The following is a 16,868-nucleotide window of genomic DNA, read 5'->3' on the forward strand; positions in this document are numbered from 1 at the left end:
ATTAATAATGGCAGATAAAATAAAGGAAAGGTGAGTTCTAAATACAGTACTCCCGAAAATTAATAAAGCATTTAACATACAACTGTGATAGATATATAAAGTCGTGTAGGCAAACACTGAGCAGTATCTCCTCAATTAGAAGAAAATTAGCTTTAGAAGCATCAGAGATGCAGAGCACTTCTGCCACATGAAAAAAAGCACATGAAAGACAGAAAATATACTTATTACTTTTAGCATGTTAAAAACAATCACATCAAAAAAAGTATACAGATAAAAATGTCATAGATGACATAAGAAAATAGTGTGTGTATATATATATTTTGCATATATATATGTATATATATATATAAATCTACAGTATTTACCACTGTTGACACATATATTTTGGAGCAGCTCAGATGCTACTATCATAACCTAAATTATACAGCTTGGTTTATTACAAGTTCACAGAATCATGGTTTAAAAATTGGAATTAATATCCTCAGCTACATGTTTTATCTACATTTCTTTCTAAGCCTCCACACGATCTGAATCAAGAGCCCAGGGAGAGCGGGATTTTGTGTGCACTTTAGCATAGAGCAGTGAGCTGCTAACACACTGCCATTTGTTTTGCTGTTTAATAACATCATTACCAAGTTGATTAAAATTACATTAGACTCATTATATACATAAAAAATATTGTCACATTCGCTAGCTAAACAAATGTTACTCTCATTTGAAAAGACATACTTCGGTACCTTGAAAGTTTAAAGCCCCAACTTGCAACAAGAAGAGCCCTCGATGTTAGGTTTTCTACTCTCGTCCTTGCTCAAACCCGAGGGAAGTATGCTGAAAACCAGCTCTCCAATTAAACACAAAGTCAGACTTTCTGGGGGTGCCCAAAACTGTCCCCATGTTTTGCTAATTGTAGTGTAATAGACTATTTTTAAAAGACATTGTTAATTTTTTAACCATGAACCTGAATTTGTTTTCACTGCAAAAGAAAAAAAGGAGACTTTTGGAAGTATGAAAGTCATACTATTTTTTAAAAAAGATTAAAACCTTAGACTCCTATTAATAATTAGGATCATTTTTTTACAAGTTTACACAATGATAATTTAATGGCCTAAATGTAGCAATATCCACTGATTACCAACCTTTAAAGAAAGAGTGCCAGAAAAAGCTCATGTAAATGAACAGCCCGGGCCCTGCAGGAATTTAAAGGGCAGAAATAAGAAGTAACCATATTGTTAATCCTGCTTTCAAATGGATTTCAAAGGAGTCTGTTCTGCTGCCCCGTGTGAGTGCTTGAGGAGCCTAACTTGCAACCCCTCCTGCTAGCATCGACAAAGAGCAGGATTGCAGCACTTTCCCTGCATCTGGCAATGAACATTCTGCTCTGAGCTTCACAAGAGGCAGACCAGAACAAAGGGCACAGATGCACCAAAACTGCTCTAAAACTGATCTTGGGGTACGAGCAGCGCCCCACCTTTGGCCATGAACTTACTCCAAGTGCCCCAGGGTTTAAGCACCATTCAGTGGTGAGCCTTTCTCTCTCCAGTGTCTTTAATTTTCAGAAGAAAAGAAGAGGGCCACAACTGCAGAGAAGCTGCATGAAGTCAGGGAAAAACCCGATGGCACTCTAGGACCTGGGGGAAAAATATGGGGGCGGGGGGGAACTTGGCTGAAAGACAAGTTAAGGAAAGGAAGAAGAGTAAATTATTTCATGGATATAGATCAAAATTAATTTTGTTAATGTTCCTTTAGTTCTGTGTTCAAATGTGTGTACATGGAGGCCTTCTGGTATCTACTGAAAGACAGACACACTAAAGCCTTAAAAATATCTATTCTACACAGTTTTTCAGTGCTTTCTAATGTTACTCAAAACAGGATGGGCTAATGGCGCAAAAATGCTCAGGTTTTGGAGAAAGATATAAATGAAACCGAGTCATGAATTATCATTATGCGTGCATCCCTAAATGCTATTGCTATGTTTCCATGTTAAATTCTTTTTAACAGGTTCAGTGATGATGCAATTTAAAAATGCTCATCATAAGCAGCATCTACATGGGGATGAAACACTCCTATATATTCTTATTACTAGCATACACTGGAGTTGTGCAAGATGTTTATGGTTACAATAGTATAAAATACTGCTTTGGCAATTATAAACATAGCAATGTAGGTTTCAAATGGTTTCTATTCTCTTGTCTTTACCAAGTATAGATAAATTCTCACAGCAATACTGATTCTTGAATAGAAAGTCCATCCCGATTTCTGTAGTGATACACTGGAGGCGAGGGCCCTGAATATTGATACCCAGAGGAACTGGCATCTTCTAAACCTGGGGAAGTTCTATATCGCACTGGACTATCTACTGAAACTGCCGGGAGGCTATGGTCCTGAAAGGGAACATGCTGAAAGGCGGAATATTTTGGTAAATTGCTCAAGTGGCCACGGTTAGCATCCTGAGTCCACAACTGTCCATGAGTCTCGGGTCTGTACGTGTAACTAACTTCCGACCATTTTCTGTTGTCTGGCAGATAATCCACGGGAGGAATGACGAATTGTCCATTCTTTGGTGACTCTGAATTGCCTGCATATCCCCCGGCAGCAGTGTCAACGGGAAGAACTTCTATGCGGCTGGAGGGCAGCACAACAGGAAGCGGGCGGCTGTAAGATTTCTCTGGAGAAATATCGACTGACAGGGTAGAGCCATAAGGTCTCCGGGAAGGATTCATTTGAGTCCCATGGGTAAACTGTGGAGATGCAAAGCTGCTGTTAGCAGTAGGGATGCGTTTGGGAGAATTTCCATGGTAAACAGGGGGGTTACTGTAGGATGGAGGGTGCACTGTCCTGTGCTCCTCCCCATCTAACAGAGATGGGTATTTTGCATAACCTGCAGGCTGCACTTTAAAAGTAAACTTGTTTGATATTTTTGATGGACTAGAACCTGGCTCCACGTGCTTCCTCGGGCTGTGAGAGTAAACCATGTTCCTTGGACTCTGGGAGTAGGCTCTTTCTAGTGCCTCTTCAATGGAAACGCTGTTGTCATTTTCAGGTACGTTATCATACTGGGACGCAGTAGAGCCCCGTTTCCCTTCATCAGCATCCAAGACCTTCATCTTCTGCCTTACATTTGATACCCGAGTATCAGCAGAACTTGGGATGGTGACTGTAAGTGCGGGGTGTGCTGACCTATTTTTGCCTTCGATAACATATTTGGCAGTTTTTTCAATAGCTGAAATATCTGATGGCTTATTCCACTTGGGCACAAATTCCTTCCTGGTATTTGAAGTGGCATTGCTATTTTGGTTAGCAGCTGCATGATTATATTGCCTGGAACTGTCTTGTGGACCTGATGGAAGTTTTCTTTGAAGATCTGCTTCATCTTTAAGCTTTTTACTGTCTTCATCATCTGATTTCCGTCTTAGCGCCCTTACTCGTTCTGGTGTACCAATTCTACTCTGATGGTGAGGGGAATGCTCATGTTTTTTGTGAGGTGATGAGCCACTTTCTCTTCTGCTGCTCATATGGGGACTTGACCTGCCCACACTTCTTTGTCCATTGCTCAGGTGACTAATGCAAGCAGATTCAGGTGGAAGCTGTCCCAAAGGTTTCTTTGGATATTCATCCTCTTTACCTAAAGGGAAAGATAGATTCATAAGTAATATACATACAGGAGTAAACAGTATCAAATATAAGAACCACACCATGAACAACTGCATGCTTTTCACATGTGCACTCATATACATACATATACATATATATATATATATATATATATATATATACATGCCACAGAATTTTAGGGGTTTAGAAGAAGCATTTTTTAGAGACACTGATACTAAAACATAGCAAAATGCAAAATCTTTTTAGACAGCAGGCAGGTGGAAATATTTTATGAACTTATGAGTAAGGTTTATACAATTATGCAACATGTAATTCTTATGTTTTCTTAAGATACATTGTTACAGGCTTTTTCAAAAATGCAAAGCTGATATTCTCATTTTTATTACTAAAACAATCGTGCAGGTCAGTAGTTCAATGTCTTACCATTACATTACTTTTGCTTTAACCTACCTCAAATAAAACGGTTTTGAAATCTCAGTAAAACCTCTCCTATCAAATTCAAGCAGGTCTGCCAAATTGAAAAGGCAGGTGATGACCAACTGTAGTCTCAAAGTTGTCCCAAAACAGCTTATTATTGTTATTATTACTAGTATTATTATCTCAAGTACCTGCCATAGTATAACATCATGATAAAAAGAAAGAGTACTCCATCTCAAAGTTAATAACTCTAAAATGATCCTACTGCAAATGCAAAAAAGGAAAAAAAATAATTAAAAAAGAAAAAGAAAGAAAATCATACTGGGTACTTTTAGTTTTATATTTTACATAACTTACATCAGAAAATTAATGAAGAACTAAAGGAAGGTACAATAAATTGGCCATTCAGTAAACAGCTTTAGGATGTCTGCTCTCACGACTTTTATTCAACACAATACTGGAAGTCCTAGCCACAGGAATCAGACAAGAAAAAGGAATAAAAGGCATCCAAATTGGCAAGGAAGAAGTAAAACTGTCACTATTTGCAGATGACATGTACTATATATAGAAAACCCTTAACACTCCACCAAAAAGCTACTAAAATGAATTCAGTAAAGTCACAGGATACAAAAATCAATGTACAGAAATCTGTTGCACTTCTATATACTAATAATGAAGCAGCTGAAAGAGAATTAAGAAAATAATCCCATTTATAATTGCACTGAAAAGAATACTTAGGAATAAATTTAATCAAAGGGGTGAAAGACCTGTACTCTTAAAACTATAAAACACTGATGAAAGAAATTGAAGATGACACAAAGAAATGGAAAGATACTCCGTGTTCATGGACTGGAACAACAAATATTGTTAAAATGTTTATACTACCCAAAGCAATCTACACATTTAGTGTAATTCCTATCAAAATACTAACAGCATTTTTCACAGAACTAGAACAAACAATTCTAAAATGGAACCACAAAAGACCCTGAAGAGCCAAAGCAATCTTGAAAAAAAAAAAAACAAAAACCAAAAAACTCGAGGTATCACAATTCCAGACTTCAAGTCCTATTACAAAGCTGTAGTGATCAAGACAGTATGGTAGTGGCACAAAAACAGACACACAGACCAATGGAACAGAATAGAGAGCTGAGAAGTAAACCTACAATTAGATGGTCAATTAGTCTTCAACAAAGCAGAAAAGCATATGCAATGGGAAAAAGACAGTCTCTTCAACAACTGGTGCTGGGAAAACTGGACAACTATATACAAAAGAATGAAACTGGACCATTTTCTTACACCATACACAAAAATAAACTCAAAATGGATTAAATACCTAAATGTGAGACCTAAAACCATAAAAATCCTAGAAGAGAGCACAGGAAGTAATGTCTCTAACATTAGCCATAGTAACATTTTTCTAGGTATGTCTGCTCAGATACAGGAAACAAAAGCAAAAATAAACTATTGGGACTACATCAAAATAAAAAGCTTCTGCACAGCAAAGGAAACAATCAACAAAACTAAAGGGTAACCTATGGAATGGGAGAAGATATTTGCAAATGACATATCAGATAAAGACCTAGTATCCAAAATATATAAAGAACTTATTCAACTCAACACCAAAAAGAAATCATCCACTTTAAAAATAGGCAGAAGACATGAACAGACATTTCTCCAAAGAAGACATCCAGATGGCCAAAAGACACATGAAAAGATGTTTAACATCACACATCATCAAGGAAATGCAAATCAAAACTACAATGACATAACACCTCACACCTGTCAGAATAGCTAAAATGAAACACAATGAATAGTAAGTGTTGGCAAGGATGTGGGGGAAAAAAAGGAGCCCTCATGCACTGTTGGTGGGAATACAAACTGGTACAGCCACTGTGGAAGACAGTATTGGAGGTTCCTCAAAAAGTTAAAAGTAGAACGACCCTAAGATCCAGTAATTGCACTACTGGGTATTTACCCAAAGAATACAAAACCACTAATTCAAACATGCACCCATATGTTTACTGCAGCATTACTTACAATAGCCAAGATATGGAAGCAGTCCAAATGTCCACTGATAGATGCATAAAGAACATGTGGTAATATACATACATAATGGAATATTAATCATAAAAAATAAAATCTTGCCATATATAACAACATGGATGGAGCTAGAGTATGATGCCAAATGAAGTAAGTCAGAGAAAGACAAATACCATGTGATTTCACTAACATGTGGAATTTAAGAAAACAAAGCAGCAAAGGAAAAAAAAAAAAGATAGACAGACAGACAGACAAACCAAAACAGACTCTTAACTACAGAGAACAAACCGATGGTTACCAGAGGGGAGGTGGGTGGAGGATGTGTGAAGGGGATTAAGAGCACATTCATCATGATGAGCACTGAGTAATATATAAAACTGTTGAATCACTATATTGTACACCTGAAACTAATATAGCACTGTATGTTAACTCTACTGGAATTAAAGAACAAAACTTTAAAAGAGTTTTAAAAAATTAAAATGATTATAATGTAGATATCCAATAAATATCATCTTGAAAAAACAACAGACTTCATTTGTAAACATTCCATGGTTTATATTACAAAATAATATATTCTCACTTAACAATATGTTGTTGCTCTCTTCATATATCTACCCATGCATCCATCTACAATATTTACTGAGCTCGGCTTTAGGCACTGTGCTAAGTGATGCGTCCACGAGACATGAGCAAACAGACATTGTCTTTATTTTCATGTAGCTCACAGTCTTGATGGATGATAATTTTGTTATTTACTCACATATCATACTTCTAAGATATTTAAAAAAAATATTCAGTGAATTTTTCTTTTGGGGGGGTTAGAGAACAGAAAATGATGAAGAAACAATATCCTTTAAAGAGTTAAGCTATTGAATCAGAATTATTAAGCTTAAAATGACCTTTGTGCTCCTATCTTTTTTCTTTTCCTTTTTTTTAAGCAGGCTCCACGCTGGGCTGGGCGTGGAGCCCAACGCAGGGTTTGAGCCCACGACCCTGAGATCAAGACCTGAGCTGAGATCAACAGTTGGTTGCTCAACCGACTGAGCCACCCAGGTGCCCCAACCTTTGTGCTCTTCTAATCCAGTAGCTCTTAAACTTTTTAAAAGCAGACTCTTTTTTTTTTTCAAACCGAATTTCATATGAAGCCACAATATATAAAGAAAATGTAAACACAGCTGCTCTGATGAAAGTGGAAAGTCACCCTGTCTCCTCTTCCCTCAGCTGGGCAACTGCTCAGAGTCCGAGGGTTCAAGACCTAGTTCTGCCTGTATTTTAGAGTGGGAAGCAGAGTCTCAGAAAGCCGTGTGATCGGTCATGGCAGATGCTGAATGGGAACCAGGACCCCATGTTTTCATTCCAGTTCTGCCTTTTATGCCACATTCATTAAACTCCAGAGATATTTTTGAAGCACATTTGAAAGCACACACAGTGAACTGGCAATTACAGTTTGTTTTGTTCATGTACCCATTAATACATATGTATCGAGCAAATACTATGTACCAGGCACTGCTCAGGGTGCTGGCCATCCAGAGAGGACACAAAGGATGAAGTCCCTGTCCCCACGGAGCATATATGGCTGGTTGTGCAGAGCTAGGAAGACAGCTAGCATCAGGAGAAGACAAAGTGATCTGGGGTGGGGCAGGACCGAACACGGCAGAGTTCTGGCAGGAACAAAGGCACCCTGTGCCTTGAGTGGGAGACAGGAAGAGAACAGCCGGGGACGAGCCCGGAGGAACAGAAGAATCACATCACACAGGGCCTTGAAGACTACAGTACGGACTCTGAATTTCTTTCCGAGTTAACTGCAACTCACGGAGGGCTTTTCAGCAAGACAGAAACATCATCTGATACCTATCTTACCAAGTTCACCTTGGTGGGTTGGACTTTGATTACGTAATAATTACTGTTGATAACAGTAACAGTAATAACTAATATTCATTACGCACTTACCACGTGTCAGCCACCGCTCAAAAAGCTGTACACACGGCATTTAGCAACAGGCATATAACTTAGGCCACCACTGTGACTCTCGTTCTACAGAGGAAACCAAGGCACCAGTGAACCTGCATAGGGGCTCCAGCTGGAAAGTGGCAGATGCACAGTTCAAACCCAGAGCTGATTCCAGAGCCCTCTGGATGGAACTCATGAGAAGGGGCTGCTTCTCACATACACTGTAAGGTCGGGTCCACACACTTGCTCATGTGCTAGGTGTGGGCTGTGAGGGATGAGCAGAGCAAAGGGTCTCCGGGATTAAAGACGGCACTCGATACTGCTCAGTGACAGCGGGTGCAACCAATATTGCTTTCGTATCTTTTTTTTTTTTTTTTAAGATTTTATTTATTTGAAAGAGAGAGACAGCACACAAGTGGGGGGAGCAGCAGAGGGAGAGGGAGAAGCAGACTCCCCGCTGAGCAGGGAGCCCGATGCAGGGCTCGATCCCAGGACTCTGGGATCGTGACCTGAGCCGAAGGCAGATGCTTAACCAACTGAGCCACCCAGGTGTCCCTGTTCTCATATCTTTTTATAAAAAAGACATTTTACGGTATGTGGACACGATATTTTAAGTGATAACCCAACCTCTGAAAGTTGTCCGTGTTTATGAATGCTGTCTGTGAAATAGTCTGAGGCAATTCCAGTTCAGTGTCTGACTAGCCTCTTGGAAACAGCTAGAATCAAAGTAAAAAGGGGACTCAAATGCAGCACGAGTCGAGAATATTCACAAGGAGTTATTTAGCCTATCGGGTTAAAAAACTATCAACAAAAATAAAATTAAAATCTGTGGCCCCAAAAAAGCTTTCACCAGCTCTACAAGTAGTTATCCATTGTGTCCCAGATAAATACAGGAATTCCTTCTTCCCTGTAGGCAGATGACACCAACAAACAAATTATCAAGAAGATATAAAGACCTATATAAAAGAAAAACTGAACTTACGAATTTCCTCTTGGTCCCCACTAGGACAATTTTCTAAGGGCACAAAGCAGTAACCTGAGTGGCTAATTCAATGGCTGGTTGATATTCCATCAGATAAAAATATCAGCCAATCACCACGACGCCCTTTCCAGGTGGGTGAGTGGGAGCCTGATGAAAAACATAACCATCAAGAAGAAAAGGAAAGCAGTGGTGCCCAGAGAGTGGTTAATTCCTGCCTGCGAGATGTGCTGCTAGAGGACAAAATTGGATTAGTTGTAGAGACTCTCCCGCTGAGCCCTTTAAGCTGCTCCACTCCTCCACCACTCCAGTGGCTTTCGGCAGCAGGCACCCAGAGCCACCAGCACTGCAGTTCATGGGCAATAACCGAAAATGTTCCACACATTCTCCAGAGCAGTATTACACAACAACAACAACAACAACAACACCAGACTTCAAAAAGAACTGGTGCTGCAACGCGCATGCATGGGGCCTCCCCAGAACATCAGTCTATGCATGAAAGCTGCAAAAGTTTCTCAGCCTGCACTGTGGATGCACATATCCTATCTTCAGTGTTTCCATCTGTATCGATTCACAACCCATGAAAGCCAGATTCACTTGTAATTAGGTTTTTCCAAGGTCAGCTCTCTGCTATGGACTGAATGTTTGTGTCTCCCCCGCCCCGCCCCGCAAAAAAAATTCATATACTGGAATTCCCCAATGTAATATGGTATTTGGAGATGGGGCTTGGGAGGTAATTAGGTCATAAGGGTCTCTACATCTCATGATGGGATTAGTGCCCTCACCTCTCTTCAGAGTGGGGCAGTGGATGGGGCCACAAAGAGAGGTATGATACCACCCCCTCCGCAAAGGCTTCTAGGAAAGCAGCCATATTGCACCGAGGACTGCAGCCCACGGGGTCGTCCCAGCTGTGGTCAACAGTGGAGTGAGGAGTGGCCCCTGGCAGAGCAAGGGGGACACCCCGCTGGAGGAGTAGCAGTCAGACAGGGGGCTCTGGGCCAGGTGGGGGACAGCCCTTCTCCTTCTGTCATCACACCTTCCCAAATACTGCAGACAGGTGACACTTGGAGGGAGGGAGAGTCTGAGCCTGAGTCACACGTGTGAGGCGGTGGGCCGTGCCTAGCGTGTTTGCCCTAGTGGAGAGCTGCGTGCTCTGCGTCCTCTGAGGTGGACTGGGCACTAGAGGTGGGGATAATTCACCAGAAGACAGATTTGTGTTTTCCCTTCTTCAGCAAAGTCTGTGCCTAAAAATTACCCCACTGTTCTGGGCTGAATTCAGTCCCCTCAGAATTCATGTGTTGAAGCCCTAACCCCCAATCCCGCAGAATATGACAGCATTTGGAGATAAGGCTTTTACAGAGGTAATTAAGGTTAAACGAGGACACTGGAGTGGGCCTCTTATCCAATATGGCTGACGTCCTTCTAAGAAGAGATGTACAGTCACAGGTATAGAGGGAAGACCACATAGGAAGACACCCAGCTAAAGCCAAGGAGGGAATAAACCAACCTTGCCAACACTTTGATCTTGGACTTCCCAGCCTCCAGAATTATGAGAAAATATTCCTCTGTTGTTAAAGCCCCTCAATCTGTGGTATTTCTATTACAGCAGCCTGAATGAAGATATTACCCTAGAGTCTACATCCTCAATCTCAAAACTGAGTTGCTGTACTAAACACTAATTTTATGGATTGCCTTTTTCTGCTAGTTAAAAATCACATATTTCAGTATTTATAATCATCTGCTTTTATGTTCCTAGCATATTTTCAATGTTGACATGTAATGAAATCAACTATAGTAATTAAAATTTATTTTACATAACCACATCAAAAAGACAACTGAACAAAACAAATGTGGAAGGTAGACACAGGCAGTAACAGATCCACAGTAATGAGAGTTCCATTACTTCGCAGATTCCCATATGCCATTTTCTGGGTTGTGGTCGCCACGGTATTGCTAGGGACGGTAAATCTAGGGTTGGCTTCCATAGCATTTTCCATAGACATTCAGGTAGACTGACTTATTGACAATGACGGACACGAGAGGGCATCTTTGTAAGTGTGTAACCCAGAATTTAAGCAAGATTCCAGGTTTGGACTAACTGAACCAGAGTAGAAAGGGTTAGTAAGGGACCAATCCAGGGGAAAGACTAAACAAACAAACAAAAAACTTGGGGGAGGTAGAAGGAAGAAAGTGGAGAGGAAAAAGGACCGTGAGAGAAAATGGAACATCTCTGGGGAAAATAAGGCTGTATTCTAGTATCTGTAGACTTCCACCCTGAAATCCTTTAGTTATATAAAAAGCACATATTGGTAAAGACTAAGAGGACACAGAGTAAAAATGTGGGATTACAGATATAAGGCATATATTTCTCAAGAGAAGGAATAAGAAGATTGAGAAAAAGGTAATGGAGAGACCAAGGTGGTAATTCATGCATGAAACAAAATGGAAAGGTATGTGACATACATACATTCATGGGAGATTTAATTTTTCAATATAAAGGGTAAGAAAAGTACTCACCTTCATTTATTTTTTTTTAAGATTTTATTTCTTTAGGGGCGCCTGGCTGGCTCAGTTGTTAAGCGTCTGCCTTTGGCTCAGGTCATGATCCCAGGGTCCTGGGTTCGAGCCCCGCATCAGGTTCCCTGCTCAGCAGGAAGCCTGCTTCTCCCTCTCCCACTCCCCCTGCTTATGTTCCCTCTCTCGCTGTGTCTCTCTGTCAAATAAATAAATAAAATCTTAAAAAAAAAAATTTTATTTACTTATTTGGCAGAGAGAGAGAGAGCACAAGCAGGGGGAGCAGCAGGCAGAAGGAGAGGGAGAAACAGGCTTCGAGCCGAGCAGAGAGCCCGATGCGGGGCTCGATCCCAGAACCCTGGGATCATGACCTGAGCCGAAGGCAGACGCTTAACTGACTGAGCCACCCAGGCGCCCCTTCACCTTACATTTAACACCACTTTATATTCAAGTCAATACAGCAAGTTTTCTAAGGAAGGGACATTAATGTTCTGCGCGTCTACACATCATAGAATTAAAAGAAAACTTTAACATGTTATTTACTGAATGGGCAAGAGGCTCAAATCCATACTGGGGAAAAAATTCTGTGACTGTTCTAAAATACCAGGAAAGTAGCATCTCCAAGCTCCTTCATGGTAGCTCAAAACACAGGTCCCTTTCCCCTAGTAGACAATAACCTACTTAAAGTGACTTCTTTCAGATCCCAAACTCTAGTATCTAAGATAGTAATGGAATTACAAGTGAGGTGGTGACAAAATGTCTATTCATTCGTATGTAATTAATATGAGTAGAGTACTGACACATTGTCCATACAAACAGCACAGAAACATAATGGTTATAAATACCTAAGATCTACCAGCTAAGAAACTAGATGTAGCAGGGTTTAGAGGGGAAAAAAATCCAGTGCAGACAAAGTGACACTGCATTTAATTAATTTCTAAATGGCAATCTCTCATTAGGTACTAGGGCCGGGTAGGAGGTATAGGGTGAATACCTCAAATGTACAAAGACATTTAGAGGATACGGCCTCTCTGCCCCCAAAGAGATTTTCAATAAGCATAGAAGAACGTAAAAACAATTTGAAAGAGGCAGTAGACAGAGATATAAGAAAGAGCCTTCTAAAATATAGGGACTTCAAAAATCCAATTCATCCCAATTTTAAAGATAATAACACACGTGAGACTATGGAGGGCCAGGATATTCACAGGTGCCAGGGCCAGCCTGCAGACTGGGATTTGCTTCATTTACAACAGTGTCTGGTCATCCCTCCTTTCCATAGTGATCTGTGCCCTGGGAGGTGCTAAAGATCAACAGGTGGAACTGACATGGCTCAGGATCCTGGCATCAGCATCTACTTTCCATAAATACCTGCTGACTGAGGACACGGTAGGCCATGTTCGAGTTACTCCCATAACTGACCAAACAACTCTAACTGGTGTAGAATTCTCAGTAACCCAACAGCAATCAAACATACACATGTGGCCCGCATCTCAGCGCAGGTCCTTGGCCCTGGGAGCAACACCGGCTGCGGAAAAGAGTTGTCTCTCTCAAGGGCAGGGGGTATGAGAAGGGGCAGAAAGAAGTGACCAGAGAAGAAAGGGGGCAAAGAAGAGGTGAGGAGAGAAAGCGGGGGAGAGAGGGGAGGTGAATGACAAGGAGGAGGAGAAAGAGAAGGAAGGAGAGCACAAGAGCAGAAAGTGGAGGTGGCCACAGGGAACGGAGGAGCGGAGCAGCATCTCCCTTCCTAGAGACACTCGTGTCTGAGCGGGGACTTGCTGGAGTTTCACAAAAACTGGGCAAGGCAGAGGCCACTCCACTCCAAAGGTAGTACCCAAACTCAAGGACCCTATGCCAGGGCAATCCGAGCTTGGTAATTATGAAATCTGGAAGAAAACTCTACTTGACTTTGTGATAAAGGCAATGCTTTCCTGAAGATGAATTATTCAACCTCACTGAGCTGAAGACAGACTGTGTAGACCCCTCAGGAAGGACAAATGCCATCACCAATAATACTTTCATAAGCTAATAATATTCTTTGCCCTTTTCCCACAAAAGTGATCCAAATAAGCATTAAACATTCTTGTACAATCCTTAGACCCATCCTACCCTACTTGAACCCCCCCACACACATACACACGAACACTGCTGAACTTGGCTTTGCTTGGCTTACCTATCTCCTTTCGCCCAAGCAATCAAGGGTGACTGTAAGATTAGAACATAACTGATGTCAAAACAGATGACTATACACCGGCAATATATATTAATATTTATTTTCCATACTTCATTCTGAACTCTTCAGTAGCCACAATACTGTTTGTGCTCACCCCACTATAAACTCCATGCCTATTATTTAATTCTCTTCTTCCCCTTGAAAACAGGGGTATCTAAAAGAATTACTGCCCTACTCTTAACGGGTAGGAAAGCACCACAATTCCTATCATATATAACAGGGACACCTTTGTGAAAATACCACATTAATGATATTTTTACTAGGGTTCCATCAAAAGTGGTATTTTTATGCCAGTGCCAACTTGATATATTTTAATAAAGGCAAAAGAGTTTATTAGTTGGGTTTTTTTTAAAACATTTTTTTCTTAAAAAAAAAAAAAAGAAAGCCAATAAAAAGATTACTCTAGCCATCCCTAAAAAAACCCAAAAAAAAAAAAAAAACAAAAAAAACTGGAGAATCCCTCAAATCCCCTCAGGTTTGTCCATCTTTGATCTTACTCAGGTCTCTGCTGCCACCCCGTGGACACTACACTAAACTACAAACCTTACAGGTCAAATGTCTCAGAAGGTATTACCAGCTTTATGCACCCAACAAGAGAGACACAGAATTACAGCAAAGTGCTCTAAGTGCTCTCTCTTGTGAGGAAGATCCTACTTTTAAATTTCAATGACAGAATATATGTACTCTGACTGTTCTAAACAGTTTTCAGTAAGAAATGGCAGGGGCTGTTGTCAGGAAAATTATTCTGGGAGCCACCTTACTCCTTTCCAGACCAAATATTAAGTCCAAATGAGTTTGAAAATATTGTCACAAAAATCAGCGATTTCAAGTTTATATCTGAAAAATCAAATGGCTTTATTTCTGTTTAATGTACTATTAGCCATAAATATATACGTTTCAAGGATTATTATAACCTTCAACAATCAAACCTTTCTATAGTGAAATAGTTTGCTGTATTTACAGCTACGATAGTAAAAAAAAAAAAATGTGTTCTTTAATTATCGTAGTTAGTTCACAGGCTTGACTTTTTTTCTCATCAGACAAAACTTGAAAGACGGGGGAAGCAGAAAGGAGAGAATTGTTTAAACACATTTATAAATCTATATAATGCCACATAAATTCAATAGATGTTTGTGAAATAATTTTAAGATTATGTATTTATTTTAGAGAGAGCAAGAGCACATGAGCGTGGGGGGAGCAGAGGGAAAGGGAGAGAAAATCTCAAGCAGACTCCCCGCTGAGCACAGAGCCCCATGCAGGGTTTGATCTCATGACCCCGACATTCAGTCCATAGCAGAGAGCTAACCTGAGCCGAAACCAAGAGTCAGACACTCAACTGACTGTGCCACCCAGGCACCCCTGAAATAACTTAATTTTTTAAATCTGCACTTTGTGTTTCCTAGTGTTTCAATTCATATATATATATATATACACACACACATATATGTGTATATACATAAACTGTTGAGCACATATAATATCAAATTCTATTATAATAAACAAATAAAAGTGAAAACCCACCTAAACCCTCAAAAAGTGGGATAGTTTTTATTTTTTTTAACTGACAATACAGTTGACTCCTTTGTGTGTGTGTATGTAATCAGGATACAAAATAGTTCCATTACCTCAAAAACTGCCTCATACTAGCTAACCTTTTGTAGATGGTAGTCTTTATTATCTAAAAAATAGATTAAAACTTCATGAGTTCATTAAAAAATACTGATTGAGGGCGCCTGGGTGGCTCAGTCGGTTAAGTGGCTGCCTTCAGCTCGGGTCACGATCCCAGGGTCCTGGGATCGAGCCCCGCATCGGGCTCCTTGCTCAGCGGGGAGCCTGCTTCTCCCTTTGCCCCCCACCGCCCCCATGCACGCGCCCTCTCTCTCTCTCTCTCTCTCTCGTGCGTGTAAAAACAATCTTAAAAAAAAAAAAAAAGGTTTACGGTCCTTCCAGATAAAAAACAAAGGAACACAGGACTCCATCATGTTCAAAGATCTTTAAAGGTAAAAGGTGAAAGTAAAAGGCAAAAAAATGCAAAAGTCCAAACCTCCTGGGTGGAAAGCTGCGGACTTCCTCAAGGAGAACAAAGAATTAGGTGGTGTGCAAGCGGGATCTGCAGTGTCTGGACTATGTGGCTAAGCCATCTGAGGGGCATGGACCCAGTGACAGTAAAAAGTGGAAGTTCAGTCACTGACGAGAAAATTCAGTTGGAGTCCGGGCTTATATTTCAACTGACGAACAAAGTACCTTTCAAATGTATTTGAAATTCATTTTTTCATTCATAAAGATCTAGAATTAAGCATAGAAAAACTGAAGAGAATTAAACACAGGATTAATTCTGTATTTTTTGCATTAAGGAATCTCTCCATATTTAGTATTTCATATATTTACATTAAGAGAATTTGGCCAAGTTGCTTTTTCATGCCAATTAAAAGTCACTGATTTGAACTTATGATTTGAAATTTATAAATAGTAGTGTAACTAATTTTTAAGGGACTCAAGGTTCAGCAAATTCTTAAATTTATCACATTTAGAAGTTATTTAAGAACTAGGCAAGGTTTTGTTTTTAAATCTAAAAGTTGATGTTTAAGGAACTGCATATATTAAATTTATAAATGCAATTTAAAATGTTTGTAGGAGTTCATTTTTAAATGGAACCAAACATTAACCAAACATTAACGTGCCCTTTAAAAGAGAATGGCAAATTTTCCCACTGACTTCTATAAGCTGAATTAACAAACTAAAGAAGAACTAGGTTTCGGGATTTGTAACTATAAGAAATCAAATACTAGTTTTAGAAACCTCAATAATTCTGTGCACCAAAAACTGTCCTCAAGGATATTAACAAACCTGAGTCAATAATCTTATTCCAAAGGGCTGTTGAAAAAAATTAAGTGACACGTGTATGTAAAGAAAGCATTTTGCAAGAAGGCTATCTTATAAGACTCAAAAGTTTGCCGTTATTGTTATTATGTTAAAAGTGTCTGGGGAGGGGGGGCGGAGCAAGATGGCGGAGGAGTAGGAGACCTGGATTTCGTCTCCTCTCAGGAATTCAGCTGGATAGGGATCAAACCATTCTGAACACCTACAAACTCAACAGGAGATCGAAGAAAGGAATAGCAACAACTC

General features: G+C 40.1%; 1 protein-coding gene across 3 annotated transcripts in view; it reads right to left on the reverse strand.

Annotated features, from left to right (window-relative positions):
- Window positions 1–42: 42 nt before the first annotated feature.
- USP6NL (USP6 N-terminal like) overlaps window positions 43–16,868 on the reverse strand; it is a 160,045-nt gene continuing 143,219 nt past the window's right edge. For all 3 annotated transcript variants that reach the window (XM_081820558.1, XM_081820560.1, XM_081820559.1), the window contains one exon: window positions 43–3,622. In XM_081820558.1, the coding sequence (XP_081676684.1) occupies window positions 2,214–3,622 (1,409 nt within the window). In that variant the 3' untranslated portion in view covers window positions 43–2,213. The remainder of the gene's footprint in view (window positions 3,623–16,868) is intronic.

The sequence above is a fragment of the Leptonychotes weddellii genome, chromosome 5 (genome assembly GCF_054177405.1).
Source record: "Leptonychotes weddellii isolate Sample4059 chromosome 5, ASM5417740v2, whole genome shotgun sequence".
Taxonomy (NCBI): Eukaryota; Metazoa; Chordata; class Mammalia; order Carnivora; family Phocidae; genus Leptonychotes; species Leptonychotes weddellii.